Source organism: Fusarium verticillioides, chromosome 1, assembly GCF_000149555.1.
Source record: "Fusarium verticillioides 7600 chromosome 1, whole genome shotgun sequence".
NCBI lineage: Eukaryota > Fungi > Ascomycota > Sordariomycetes > Hypocreales > Nectriaceae > Fusarium > Fusarium verticillioides.
Genome location: NC_031675.1, coordinates 1,334,105 through 1,347,098, shown reverse-complemented (window position 1 = coordinate 1,347,098; position 12,994 = coordinate 1,334,105). Strand labels below are relative to the sequence as shown.

Genomic DNA, 12,994 nt, shown 5'->3' with positions numbered 1-12,994 from the left:
TTTAGTAGCAGACATACAGTACGGAGTACATCAATGAAACAATGCAAAGCTGAACAGGAGGCAGTCAATATTCCAGACAAGAAAAGTTAATTGATACATCTCATGTTACGTAAATAAAGCTAGCATGCTATAATGAGTTCCACGTCCGACTTATTCCAATGCTTTCTCCTCCATGCCCAAGCTATCGTTACAAGACCAACGCCAATATTTGTTAATCGACTCCTCACCTGGTATGTAAAGAGCTATCTAAACCCTTTGTGTGTTGTCCAGCCAATGCAACAGCTGTAAGTAAGTCCATAAAACGCACCCTGCCAGGCAGTGGTAGATAATCGTCATCATAATATCGGCCTGGACCATTGCTGTCCGCAGGCGGTATCGTGTGGCATGTAATACTCTATCATTGCTCTTCGGGATCTTTTCTGTCACTTCAGTTTCGCGTGTATAGCAACGGAGCCGATGAGTCTCATATCGACCTCGGAGGTGGTAATCCTAAACATGAGTGATGGGGTCAAGAGGAGGCAAGTTGGGTACGCCATCACGTTCCCATTCCCAGGCCATCAAGCTCCAGTTGAGCTCTCGTCTCCAAAAGAGCCCCAGTCCTCGTCCACCTCCATCCGGACGATCGTCTGAGCTCAATCCTCCGCTGCGAGGCATGTGTGTAGCGAAAACAACCTTTCCCATTCGAGAGTGAAGGATGCCCATAGAGCAGGACACACAAGGCTCGTGGGTAACATAAAGCTCGAGCCCGTGGCAGAGATAACCATCTTTGTTCGGATGCTCTTGTTCGAAGCATTGCTTCTCTATCTCGAGCAATGGACCGTCTTGAAATGCGTCATATTCGAGATTGGGCGCCGTGAAAGGCAGGCCGGCGGCTCGTCTCTCGTGTCGAACGAGTTTCTGGGCGACCATGCTTATAGCACGAACAACACAGTGCGTCATGGGGTTGCTGGTACCCTCCAGCAGGCCGCACTCCTGATGCCAGCGAGCATCTCCAGCAACCCCGACAAGTTCGACTTTTCCTCCCTCCCTCTGAACAATCACAGCTCCGACAGCTTCGCCGATCCCGGTTTCTTTAGCTTGTAAAGCAACACGATGGGCTAGTGCCATCCATACGGAGGCGTCGTCCTTGATATCTTCAGTTCCGCGGGCTACTATACTAGGGTGTGGGCCCAAAGGGTTGTTCTTCCGATATACTGTTGGCCAAAATTGAGAAGACCACATGGCCGCTTGTATCTGAGATGTTGGTGCAAGTAGTGGAATGGGTATCTTCTCGATGAAGAGATCACTCTCCGCACCCTCAACAATGGAAAGAACCTCCACTAGTTGCTCTCGGGTGAAATCTTTGACTTCTCCAATTATGATGTAAATCCATGTCGATTTGGATGTATGGATTTGGCGTCCAACTGAACTGTCATTCATAAACTGAGTCTTCAGGTGGGCGGGAAGATCACCGGGCTTGGAGCATCTGCGCAGATGAGGCAGGGGGTTAGCGCTGTTATCATCTGGTCGCATGTTACGCAAAGCCCTATATAGTTTCAGTAGTTAGTATCAAACCCATGATTCATTTGGTGTACTCGGGGTCTGGAGGATGGCGTACGTGATGACATCGTTGGCTTGTTTGGTAGGTGCCCGCGTGATGTACGCATGAGTGATGGTGTGATCCTGCCGAACCTCCTGAGTTGTTTTGAGGGGGATCAAGACACCGCGACGGGTATGTCCTTCTTTCAAGTCATCAATCAGGGGGTTTGAGAGAATCTCAGATGGACCGCGATGCTCGGTCTTTGGGGGCGCAGACGCCTCAGCAGGCTCAGGAGTTTGGCAGACCTCACCAGAAGGCCCAGCGGCCGAGTTGTCTTGAGTGGCATCCATCTGCAGCCCTTGGTATCGCCTATGAACTGTGGTTAGCTACTGATGCAAACAGATACAGTAAGTTCAGAACATACTAAACGTGGTCTTCGTGCCTGTGAAGAACTCGGATGGAAGTAAGCGCGATGTTTCGGGGTTGCAGCAGTGTTACGGTAGATGATGGCGAAGTTTCCAAGATTAGTGACGTGTTGAGAAGAGAGAGTTGAGAGTTTAGGGAGTTGAGTTCGGGGGAGACGATGAAGAGACGACGAATGTTGTTATGATGCGAGGAGGTCTCGTGACGAAAGAAGGCGCAACTTGGGACGAATTTAGGCAAGAGCGCACCACTCTTCACCTCCGACTCTCTTAAGGTACCTATCTCTTGTTCTTTCTCCTGTTTAAACACTTTCATTAGTCTATCCCCAACCAAGGTAACTCAGGTTATCAACAACCATTTGCAGTGGGCACTTACCCTTTACTATATTCTTCGAAACAAGTCTTTGGGCATGAAGGATCAGAGATGGATAACTGTTTGGAAGTAAAATAGAGAGGATCTTGCAATCAGATTGGAGGCCCAATGAACAAGTTTTGGGCGTATTTCGCTACCATTCGAAGTGAATGATTCTGCACTTGATTCTGACAGTGGCAGCGGCTGGCAAGAAACTGTCAAGTAAATGTCTGCAGTAACGCCCAATAGCCAGCGGTTTCTTTGACAATTTTTACTTCCAGGTAGATGACCAGCTGATGGTTATTAATTCCAGGCTGTGAATGGATGAGCTTTTCGCTTTCACTTTCCAAATGAATTAACTTTTTCACTGCTTTGGCAGGATCTTCAAAAGGCCTGCTACAAACAGAGCCCTTTTGCGATCGCGAGCAGCTTTGATCGAGCTTTCCACGCCTAAATTCTCTTCGTAAGTACACGAAACATCGATAAGGGATTTATCGTGTTTTTCTGTATTGTCCACTTGGACTGTGCCTTCAGAAAGTCCTGTATCCCCGTCAACTCGTTGGCATTGAAGTTGATAAGTTCTGTCAACCCTGTGGATCAATTGTGGCGGGATCCTGCATATGTGGCTACGGATCTGTAAGCCACTTCTTCCAACTTACCCTATATGCTTTGACTTGCTTAACCACCATCGTGTAAGACAATACAATCACCAGGCAATTCTTGTGGTTCAACCCTGTTCTTTCGCAGCTCGGTTACTGACTGACACTCAAAGTCTTGGCTACAGGTATTGGGCAGCCATTTCGTCCGCGTGAGGCAGACAGCAGCAAGGTAGCAAGGTAGCATGGCAGCATGGCTGTCATCCAACTCAACATTACAAGGGTTTAGCATGACTACACAATCATGAGCTTTGACATTCGATTAACTTACAAGTGCAAAACAACTATACATGAAGCTCTTACATGACTACGCACCTACAATAACTTATTTCAGGGTACCATGCGAGACAAACATGTCATATCATCACCCGCGTCCCCCCACCAGGAGTTATGTTAAATAAAAGCCATCCTGTTGGTTCGGATATGCCCCCGAATATCACCGTAAAGAGATGAATGGCCGCTTTCGCGGGGAATAGGTTCTAAGGCTACCTCTTCTGGCAACTTGATCTCATCCCCCATACTTTGAATATGCGGAGAGATCACTCCACGTAAAGAAAGCATTTGATGCCGACGCGCCGGCGAACCGGGCTGTCAACCATCAAGGCTGCAGTTACAGTCATGGCATGTGAAGTACTAAATGGGTTCAGACACACAAGTGAACATGATAGACGGTTGCCTGCATGTACTGTAAGGAGGCAGTGTTTGGCGCTCCGTCAATCAAAGTGAGTTATCATGTTGCTTGGGCTGCTAACAATGCCAAACGTGCGTACAGCTCACAGCCTGGCTGAGCGTGCCTTAAACGTTACATGCTGTGCGCCCCAAGCATACTCTTCCAGGGGCCCAGGATGAGAGCATTTTACGAGCCATAATTCGGAGTCTTGGGAGCGGACTTCGGGACCAGGACAGAACATCCGGCGGCAGTCCAATTCACCTTGGCACTTACACAGGCTCACGTACTACGGAGTAGGATAGAATCAATACTGGTCCCTAAGGTAGCTGCAGCATGCATTAACCGCGCTTGATCGACAGTAACAAATAAAAATACATTACAGTCTTGCACCATACTCGTAGTCGCTGAACCAAGACATAGTTTCAGGAGTCGGAGAATAATAGGATCGTAGGGATTGAGCATAAAGAGCATACATGTTGTCACGAGGCATTGTACAACGGTGTCCATGCAGTATTACGGAGGATAGACCACTGAGAAACAAGCCAGCCACACTCGGTATACTGTACATACATATGTTCGATGAGACAAAAGGCTAGAAAAGCTGAGCAGTAAGAAAAATGGCCTATCGGGACCATCCCCGCGTTACAGTACTGGCCTGTGCTCCCTAATAATGGCAATCAATAAAGTCGAGGACAAGGAGTCTGAGGTGTCATGATGCATGGTTCGATAGACATGAATGAAACACGGACAAAATAAGAAAGGCAGTCAGCAGAGTCACGGTCGTGTAATATTCGCATGATTGATAAGAGTCATACTGAGACTCGTATCAAGCCATGAAAAGACAGGGACAGCGGCACAACGTGAAGGCTTCTGATTCATAGTTTATGATATCCAAAGCTTTGCTCGAACGATATTCAAGGCCAGTGCGCTGGGGAGACAAAAAGTGACTGGGACCCCACGGACGAATTCACGACGCCTAAGCGCCCACGGGTAAACATGATTCGTGGTGGAATAGGAGTTGAAAGGGGACGGAATGTTAGATTGGACGGCATTCATGCGAGATGACTGTCGCATTATTGGTCTCACCTCTATCTCACCGGGCGATGAGGCGAAAAGACACGAGCAAGGAGTCAAGCGCTGAGCTGTAAAGCAAGGTCAGGGTGAGAGTGACGGTGACGGTGACAGGTCAGCCGCTAATCGAATCTCACATGTTGCATGAGAGAATGAGGCGCCTCTTTAACAGCATCGACCAATTCTTACGCATATTGTGAGGGTAATTCTGTATCTCTACCAACTGCAGAAACCACAAGAAGACCAAAGATAACGGTGGGGGTAAGTTGACTGTCCCCCTCATGCAATGCGATGCATGTGCAGAAGCGAGTTTAGTTTTTGCTCCTCGCTTGCTTCGCTTTGCTTGGCTTGTGAAGGTTCCCCCGCGGCGAGATCGGAGAAAGCTGCACTAGGGATGACTCCTTTTGGGTTGAGGTGAAAGGAAGCAAGGATCTTATACCTTGTGGGAGCTTCCAGCGCTGGAGAAGAAGGTCTTGGACTGCAGTAGCGCGGCGTCTGTTTCTTTGAGTGAGAAAGGACTATTGGAGCTTGACTTAATGTGGTCTAAGACGGCGTATGCTTGGTAGGGGTGCCATGCATAGCTGCGAACAGAGGTTCGGGGTTTTAAAGTACCGCCGGATTAAGTGCACATTTTTTGAGATGAGAGACATGAAAATTAAGCTTGAAAATCACAATGTCATTGTAACAGGCCTTCAAGATTCGTTTCCGCTCTGACAGTGATGATCTTGATACTCAGACTAGAAGCAGCTGACTGCTAGACAGAGTTAATGTGTTTGTGTGGCTTGCAAGGAGGGAAGGCATCCAAACATGAAAAAGACCCAAGCTACGGAGGACTTGGAGCCCTAATTGTCTGAAAGAGAAGTCTATCATGAGAAACGACAGTTTATATGAAATAAACTTGTCGTATAACTCAAGCAAGGTTCTGGCTGCAAGATAAATACTTTAACGGGTGTTATTTACAGTTATGGTAAACATTTAAAAATAAACATTAATATTTACTTGAGAATTGTGATGCATGCTCAAAATTCAGAGCATATTCTACCACAATGGACTGGGCTGTCAACTGACGCGCATGTCATCTTCAAAGCTTTGTAACACTGATGAGACCTATGACGACTAATCCAAAAGCTTTATCCCTTCCAGCCCTCAACAACTTCAGGAGAGACAAGTACCAGCACAACAAGACACAAGCGAACCAGAGACCAAGCTCGGTGAGTTAGAGATTCATTGGTGCGAGTGTCCCAGCAAGGGTCAAAAGCCACCGTTCCGTGTCTCAAAGGCTCTGGTGAACCATTTAAAGCCAAAAAGCTTGGGGGAATTTGGGGGCTTGTAAAAAGCATACTCACTGGAATCTTGTATAGGTAGAGTTAACAAAAGGAGCCAAAAATGGCTACGGAGTCGTGAATCCGAAGTCCTTGAAACTCAGCCACTAGATGTAGTCCAAAGGGACGAATCCGAGAGGTGCATTGAAAATACATGCAGCATATCTCGGATTTGTGATACCGCCAGATGCCATAGATTTGAACAACCTTGTCCTGGACACGCAAGACCACGACATGCCATACTGTATGGTTATATGGCGGGATTCTCGGTACATGATTAATTGAAGGAGCTGGCAGGTGTTGAACTAAAGAAAAAGGAGGCCCAGCTGGGCGGTACATATGCTCAGGGATCTCGGGTCCCGGGACATGTTATGTCATTTAAGATGCACATACAGTGCCTCAACCAGACCATATTGTTGAGAATGAGCCTATACCTGTTGTCTGCCTGGAACGTGCTTCCGTATACAAGCCCAAAAGGGGGTGGAAGTGACCTGGGATCTTGATGCAAAGTCGCAGGGCATGCTGTACCTGAAAGCCAGTTGGTGTGTAGGATGCACAGCTGAGGTTGGCTGGTTGGTTGAAAAAGTACAATGATGTAAGATGTAAGTCGGTACAAACAAGACCGAGGGATCGATCCAATGCAATGCAGCGCCACCCAAGGGCGACGAGTCTCGCGAGCCACTATCCCTAGGCCAGCAGACACACCTTGGCTTGACTTTCTGACCTTTCAGGCTTTCACCATAGGTACATACAGTTTCTGACAATTGACCTCATTATTGGCCCTGAAATTTACCTTGCGGTACAGTAGAAATGGATTTTCCCGCACACTTCGTTAGCTCAAAGCCTGAAGTGCCTGTCTGGGCATTTGGGGGGTTTGACTTTTGACGACTTGACTCTGCGGCCATTTACTCAGGGCTCCAGCTTCTCACCCGTCCGTTAATAAAACCACCGACACGGGCCCTCAACCACCTGGGCTCACATCACCTCACATCGCCTCGCTGCTCTCCTGATATTCTTTCAAGTGCCAGCAACCCTAGTCAGGGCAACCGAAATACCCAAGCAACACATTTCGAGGCTACCAGTATAATAATTGCAACCTGCTGCGTTTCGATCTGCAGACCCTCTAATGGGCACAGCCTATTCTGGGTGACGTATAACAGACAGACACAACCAGCAAAAAGACAGGAAAAAACGGACTGCGCCAAGCACACGAAGTAACAAGCCTCAGCTCAGATTATAGGAAGGCGAGGCATACAGCACAGCACAATAACAACACAGAACGTCACAACACACGGAGTTTATCGACTCATTGACACCAAACACCAAAAGACTGGAAAAAAACAGTAGGGCAAGGGCTCAAACTCAACAACTCCAAAAAAGGAAAGATCTCTATCAAGCCAGACCTCAACTTCATTTTATCCCATCAGGGCCTGGGCTCTTACAAAAACAAACCATCCACCCAGCATCCATCGATTCAACAAGTTCCCGCGGGATTAGACCCTCGACCCTCCACTCTCACTCCAAGCCAACCTTACCTGAACCTGGACGACATTAGCTTAGGCTAAGCCTGTGAAGAAGCCAGCGAGCAACAGCCAGCGCCACTACCGCAACTTTTTAGGGTCCTGCATTCTTCCCCACTGCTAGTCGCGGCACGGCACCACCGAGCCCACCAACGACGACACCCCCAAGACCTCCAAGTCAGCCTCCAACTGCACTGGGACTGGTCTGCGTGCGACCTGGTGGAGGGCCCTCCATCTCTACCTGCCATCCATCCTTTCAGTTCACCTCACCTCACCAAGACTCGACTCGACTCAGACTCACCTCCGGTCAAAGGTCAAGACAGCGAAGCTAGTGGACGCCCCGAGCACCCCGACAGATTGACGCCACTAAAAGGTACATACAACAGCGGAGGAAGAGGGACCCCTCCCTCAAAGGAAACACACACCAAAGTCCACTGAGGAGCCCCTGTGGACCACTACGCCGGACCTCGCTGGGGCGATTTCTATTGTTTATTGGTCGACGTGTTCCTTGAAGAGTCAGAGCCTGTCGCCAATTGCTCGATTTGGAGTTTAGTCTCCCTCGTTACTCAGATGCCTTCAGCGATTCCGGTGGCCCCTGCAGGTACGTACATGGCCGTGGTTTCCTTGTCCTTGCCTTGTTTCTTGACAGCTTCTTCCAACAATGACTACGTATCTGCCCTGCCATTCTCTCATGCTTTATTAGCCATTCAACTGCTGCTACACATCCAATCTTTCTTGTTGCTTTTCTTCTTCTCATTCAAACTCTGAATCTCCAAAAAGATCTTCGACACCCATTGCTACCTTGTTGTTGTTTTTGATCAAATCAAATTGTTCCAATTCCGTTTATCATAACTTGAGCCCCTTACACCTACGCGATCGCACCTAGCACTCCGAGACACCAAACAATCAACCATCGACGTATCTAAAATTTAGACGCAGGTCGCCGACAATCAAAACAGTCCGGACTGTTAAAATCTGTGATGCATAACCTTCTCGGCGTATCACCTCCCTCGCCAGCGCTCCCAGCGCAACAGACATCCTCAGATTCTCTACCACCTACATCGAATCCTAAATCGAATCCGACGTCAAACCCAACTCCAGATCCTTCCTCGAATCCAAACAATCCAAATAACTACGCGGTTCTTCCTCCACCAGCAGATGGTGACCATGACCATCTTCCTCCTCCAGCAAATGCACCTTCCTCGTTGGCTGTGGCGCTGCGATCGCTCAACGATTTGACCGAAACCCCCACATATGCGCGAAGCGTCACTTCAACAGCGCCGAGCTCGCCACGCATGTAAGTGCCGTCATTTTTTCTGTTTTTTTTTTTCCACAGTTGGGGTCGCGAACCACATATCCACCACCTTCGGCCCTTTTAGTACTGGCGATCCCGCTTTCAGAACCCCTCAATTGACGTATGGAAATAGTCCCCCGCTACGACAGAATTCTGGACATCAAACACCACGAGTCCGGCCACATGCGACAACGCTCAACATCCCGGGCATGACCCGGTCAAGAGTCTCGCCTGATGGAAGAATTCCTTCTCGTGATGTTGCCGCAAAGCTTGTTATTGTCATGGTTGGCTTGCCGGCCCGAGGAAAGTCTTACATCACCAAGAAGCTTCAAAGGTATCTTTCTTGGCAGCAGCATGATTCTCGCATCTTCAATGTCGGAAACCGAAGACGTGTAGCTGCCGGGCGCAGAGTTTCTGTCCACCCAAAGTTGCAGCCTGAGCCGGAACACATGGATCCTCCTGTGCATGCGGCCTCCATTTTGCTAAATGGTAACCCGGCACCGTTTGGTCCCGAGCAGGCTGAGCCGGAGAAGCTTGATTTGAACGATGCCGCTCAATCCGAGGTGGATCAGTCCGCTACATTCTTTGATCCCAAGAACCAAACTGCCGCGGCCATGCGTGAGCAGTGTGCTATGGTTACTTTGGACGAGCTGCTGGACTACCTTCTCGATGGAGGTGGCGCTGTCGGCATTCTTGATGCTACGAACAGCACTATCGAGCGAAGAAAGAACATCACCAACCGCATCAAGCAGAGGGAGCCTAAGCTGGGTATTCTTTTCATTGAGAGTATCTGTCAAGACCCTACTCTCCTCGAGGCGAATATGCGTCTGAAACTGTCTGGTCCTGACTATCGTGACAAGGATCCTCAAAAATCACTGGAAGATTTCAAGAAGCGAGTCGCTGCATACGAGAGTGCGTATGTTCCTCTTGGTGAATATGAGGAAAAGCACGACTTGCAATACATTCAGGTTTGTGGAATTCACCACGATTTTGACCACCAGTAGCTGACCAAATTATAGATGATTGATGTTGGTCGAAAATTGATCCAACACCGTCTCAAGGGTTTCCTCAGCAGTGGTATTAGCACTTACCTCGCTAGCTTCAATCTTGCCCCTCGACAGATCTGGATTACCCGACATGGCCAGAGTGTCGATAACGAGCTTGGAAGATTGGGTGGAAACTCACCACTTACCGAACGCGGCCATTGCTACGGCCAAGCTCTTCACAACTTCATCACTTACCAGCGCAAGCACTGGCTTATTGAACAGAAGAGCAAGAAAGCTCAGGCTACTTTCCCTCCCGTACCCGGTGATAACACACCTCCCTACCCTGAGATGTACCGGGAGATCGAGGACAAGAACTTTTGTGTCTGGACTTCGATGCTCGATCGCAGCGTGGACACAGCTGAGTATTTCGAGGCCGACGATGATTACGATGTGAAAAACTGGGAAATGCTCAATGAAATGAACTCGGGCCAGTTCGAAGGTATGACATACGCCGAAATCGCACAGAAGGAGCCCGAGGAATTCGCCAAGCGGGCACAGGACAAGCTCAACTACATCTATCCTGGAGTTGGCGGTGAAGGTTATCTGCAGGTTGTGAGCCGTCTGCGCGACATGGTTCGAGAGGTTGAGCGTATTGAAGACCACCTTCTTATCATTGGACATCGCTCTGTGTGTAGAGTCCTGATGGCCTATTTCATGGACCTGTCCCTGGCGGACATCACAGACATGGACATTCCCCTTGGCATGCTCTACTCTATTGAGCCCAAGCCTTACGGCCTTGACTTCCATGCTTACCGATACAACGAGGACCAGGGCTGGTTTGACGAGCTCCCCAACTACAAGCCTACCAAGACGGCCCGCAACAGCATCATCAAGCCACAGCATTAATCGTTTCCGGCTGTTTGCCGGAACCATCCGGCTTGTACATCATATATACTACGATTTGGCATTTCCTCCATGTACTTTTTTTTCCTTTGGCGTTATAGCGGGGGCATGATATTATACGAATGACGCGCAAAAAGAGGGACTTTCCACACTATCAATGGAACGGAATGGCATTATACACAAAACAACAAAGGAAGGGCTGGCGTTTTCCGTTCAATTGATAAAGAGAGATACCTCCGATGTTGCGACGCAATTATTCGCATCGGTTATTTCATTTAGGCGTTTTGGGAGTAAGGTTTCTCCTCATATTGAGATGATCGAGACTGTATGGATTTGGGCGGTTTTGGTCGAGTCACGTACCAGCCTATGTTTGGAAGGTATCGGTCTCGGCCTACGGTGTTACGTGTTGTGTTTTATCCCTATTGTCTCCTTGCCGCAGGCAAAGAAGGAATGAAGAGAGATTCTCAGATGGGATTTGGAATGGGATGGATAGATACGCAGCACGACGCTCACGCCGACGGATATGCCGCTCATGGGAAACTTTAAAGCTTTGAGTGCTTGCTCGAAAGGGATCTTTTACTGTCTAGATCTGATAGTTGCAAGAAATTCACGTTTACACATGTATATTCCTCCAGTCTGTTGCCGACTTGATGTCTGGCTTAAATCAAATCGAAGTCAAACGTCTGACATCTTGCACTGAGGTTTGTCTATGAATACGAATGGTATATTCTTCAATAAAGTCATCTAGATTACCCATGAATAGACGACCTGAACGCCTTGCAATGCCCTTCCGTGCCTTTGTAATCCCACTGAACTTTTCTCATTGCTGCAACTGTAGTGTAAAACTTTTTGCACTCCCCTTACTTCTCTCTCGCCAGAATCATCTTTTCTCTCTCCCCCCTGCGTCTCTCGAATTGCTTCTTAGTATGACGACGCTCATTCTCCTCACGGCGCTTAATGCTCTTAAGTTCCTCAGCCTTAATCTCACCGGCTTTCTTGAGGACCTTAGGCACATGACGGTGACGGTGAATGCGGCGAACTTCAGGCATGTGCTGGTAACGCTCGATAAGAGCTTCGTTGTACTCCAGGGCTTGTCGTTGACGAGCGGACTTGACGCCTTCGCGACGAGAGGCGTTAGCGCGCCAGAGTCGAACGTTACCATCGTCAGATCCGGAGAGAATGTATCGCGCATCAGGGGTCCAGCTTGCTGCTGTAACACGCTGCATGCGCTTGGTGTGGTAGATATCTCGCGAGTGACCGCGGTCCCGGTTCCAGAGGCGAACTGTTCGGTCCCAAGATGCGGATACAAGCTCTTCACCTGTGGGAGACCACTCGACATCCATAACGGCGGCGACGTGATCCTTGAGAACGTTGAGAGCACGGTCAAACTTGCGCATGTCGAAGAGGTAGATGTTGTGGTCTTCAGAAGCAGCAGCCAGGTTGAAAGCCTCCATAGGGGACCAAGACAGGCGGTTGCTGGCGAACTTGAGGACGGTCTTTGTGACAGGTGTAGATGTGCGAAGGTCGTAAATGACGATGGAGCGGTCGTTGGAGCATGATCCCAAGATTGAGGTCTCGACGTAGTTGAAGGCAACGTCGGTGATGGTGTCGATAGATGTAGGCCACTTGAGAATTTCAGGCGCAGCGGTGTGACGTTCGAGATCGTAAATGTTGATCACACTGGAAGCAGCAGCAAACGAGTTCTTGGAGCGATGATGCGACAAGCTGGTAAAGGCACCGTTTCCAAGCCATGATGATATAGGAGCCGCTTCGCTAGGTGTGTTATAAGGATCAAACAGCTTGATCGTTTTATCGGCTGCACAAGTCAAGAGCTTTTGATCGCGGGTCCATTCTAGACCCTTGACGATATTCTCATGAGCTGTCGCATGCCATATCTCGTCTCTATCGGCTAGGTCCCAAACCTTGACCACACCGTCACCACTACCACTTGCAAAGTGCTCAAGAGAGTTGGGATCCTTGGCGATAGAATAGACACCGTCGACATGACCTCGTCCTAGCTGGCCTACGAAAGGCTGCGCATGCATTCGCTCGAGCTTGACGGCATTGAGGGCTCGCTGGTACTCGCGTGCGCGCTCAAAAGGATGGAGGGCGGAATCGAGGTTTCGTGGTTGCTTTGTAACATCTGAGCCGGCTGCTTGTTGAGCCGACACGGGGCGGCTGAGGGCCTTGATCTTCATGTCGAATGGCCCTGCAGAGTTGAATTTATTGACTGTAGCTGTTCTCGAGGCTGGCAATTTTGGCGGGGACTGAAGCAATGG

The 12,994-nt window shown here is 49.0% G+C and overlaps 3 protein-coding genes across 4 annotated transcripts; 1 reads left to right on the top strand and 2 right to left on the bottom strand.

The window, feature by feature from the left end:
• Positions 1-26: 26 nt before the first annotated feature.
• FVEG_09526 (hypothetical protein) lies at positions 27-2,877 on the bottom strand. Its single transcript, XM_018898536.1, has 4 exons — positions 2,318-2,877; positions 1,944-2,239; positions 1,598-1,888; positions 27-1,525 (listed from the first exon to the last, which is right to left on the bottom strand). The coding sequence occupies exons 3-4, from the start codon at positions 1,867-1,869 to the stop codon at positions 490-492; spliced, it is 1,308 nt and encodes a 435-aa protein (XP_018756443.1). The 5' UTR covers positions 1,870-1,888; positions 1,944-2,239; positions 2,318-2,877; the 3' UTR covers positions 27-489.
• A 4,021-nt stretch (positions 2,878-6,898) lies between these two features.
• FVEG_09527 (6-phosphofructo-2-kinase) lies at positions 6,899-11,513 on the top strand. Of its 2 annotated transcripts, XM_018898537.1 has the most exons (4): positions 6,917-8,133; positions 8,472-8,829; positions 8,960-9,794; positions 9,846-11,513. In XM_018898537.1, exons 1-4 carry the CDS (start codon positions 8,103-8,105, stop codon positions 10,716-10,718), a joined length of 2,097 nt encoding a protein of 698 aa, XP_018756444.1. In that variant the 5' UTR covers positions 6,917-8,102; the 3' UTR covers positions 10,719-11,513. The 2 variants fall into 2 exon arrangements, with proteins under 2 accessions (XP_018756445.1, XP_018756444.1); XM_018898538.1 differs by having other exon boundaries at positions 6,899-8,829.
• Positions 11,385-12,983, bottom strand: FVEG_09528 (hypothetical protein). The gene has a single exon (XM_018898539.1). The coding sequence runs from the start codon at positions 12,911-12,913 to the stop codon at positions 11,576-11,578; it is 1,338 nt and encodes a 445-aa protein (XP_018756446.1). The 5' UTR covers positions 12,914-12,983; the 3' UTR covers positions 11,385-11,575.
• Positions 12,984-12,994: the final 11 nt, after the last annotated feature.

What these genes read in the sequence shown, in the direction of transcription:
- FVEG_09527 (XM_018898537.1), top strand. Translation starts at nt 8,103, where the DNA reads ATGCCTTCAGCGATTCCGGTGGCCCCTGCAG. An exon ending in GCGCCGAGCTCGCCACGCAT is followed by an intron (nt 8,830 to 8,959) that starts GTAAGTGCCGTC and finishes GTATGGAAATAG; the next exon opens with TCCCCCGCTACGACAGAATT. An exon ending in ACGACTTGCAATACATTCAG is followed by an intron (nt 9,795 to 9,845) that starts GTTTGTGGAATT and finishes ACCAAATTATAG; the next exon opens with ATGATTGATGTTGGTCGAAA.
- FVEG_09528 (XM_018898539.1), bottom strand. Translation starts at nt 12,913, where the DNA reads ATGAAGATCAAGGCCCTCAGCCGCCCCGTGTCGGCTCAACAAGCAGCC.
- FVEG_09526 (XM_018898536.1), bottom strand. Translation starts at nt 1,869, where the DNA reads ATGGATGCCACTCAAGACAACTCGGCCGCTGGGCCTTCTGGTGAGGTC. An exon ending in CAAGCCAACGATGTCATCAC is followed by an intron (nt 1,526 to 1,597) that starts GTACGCCATCCT and finishes GAAACTATATAG; the next exon opens with GGCTTTGCGTAACATGCGAC.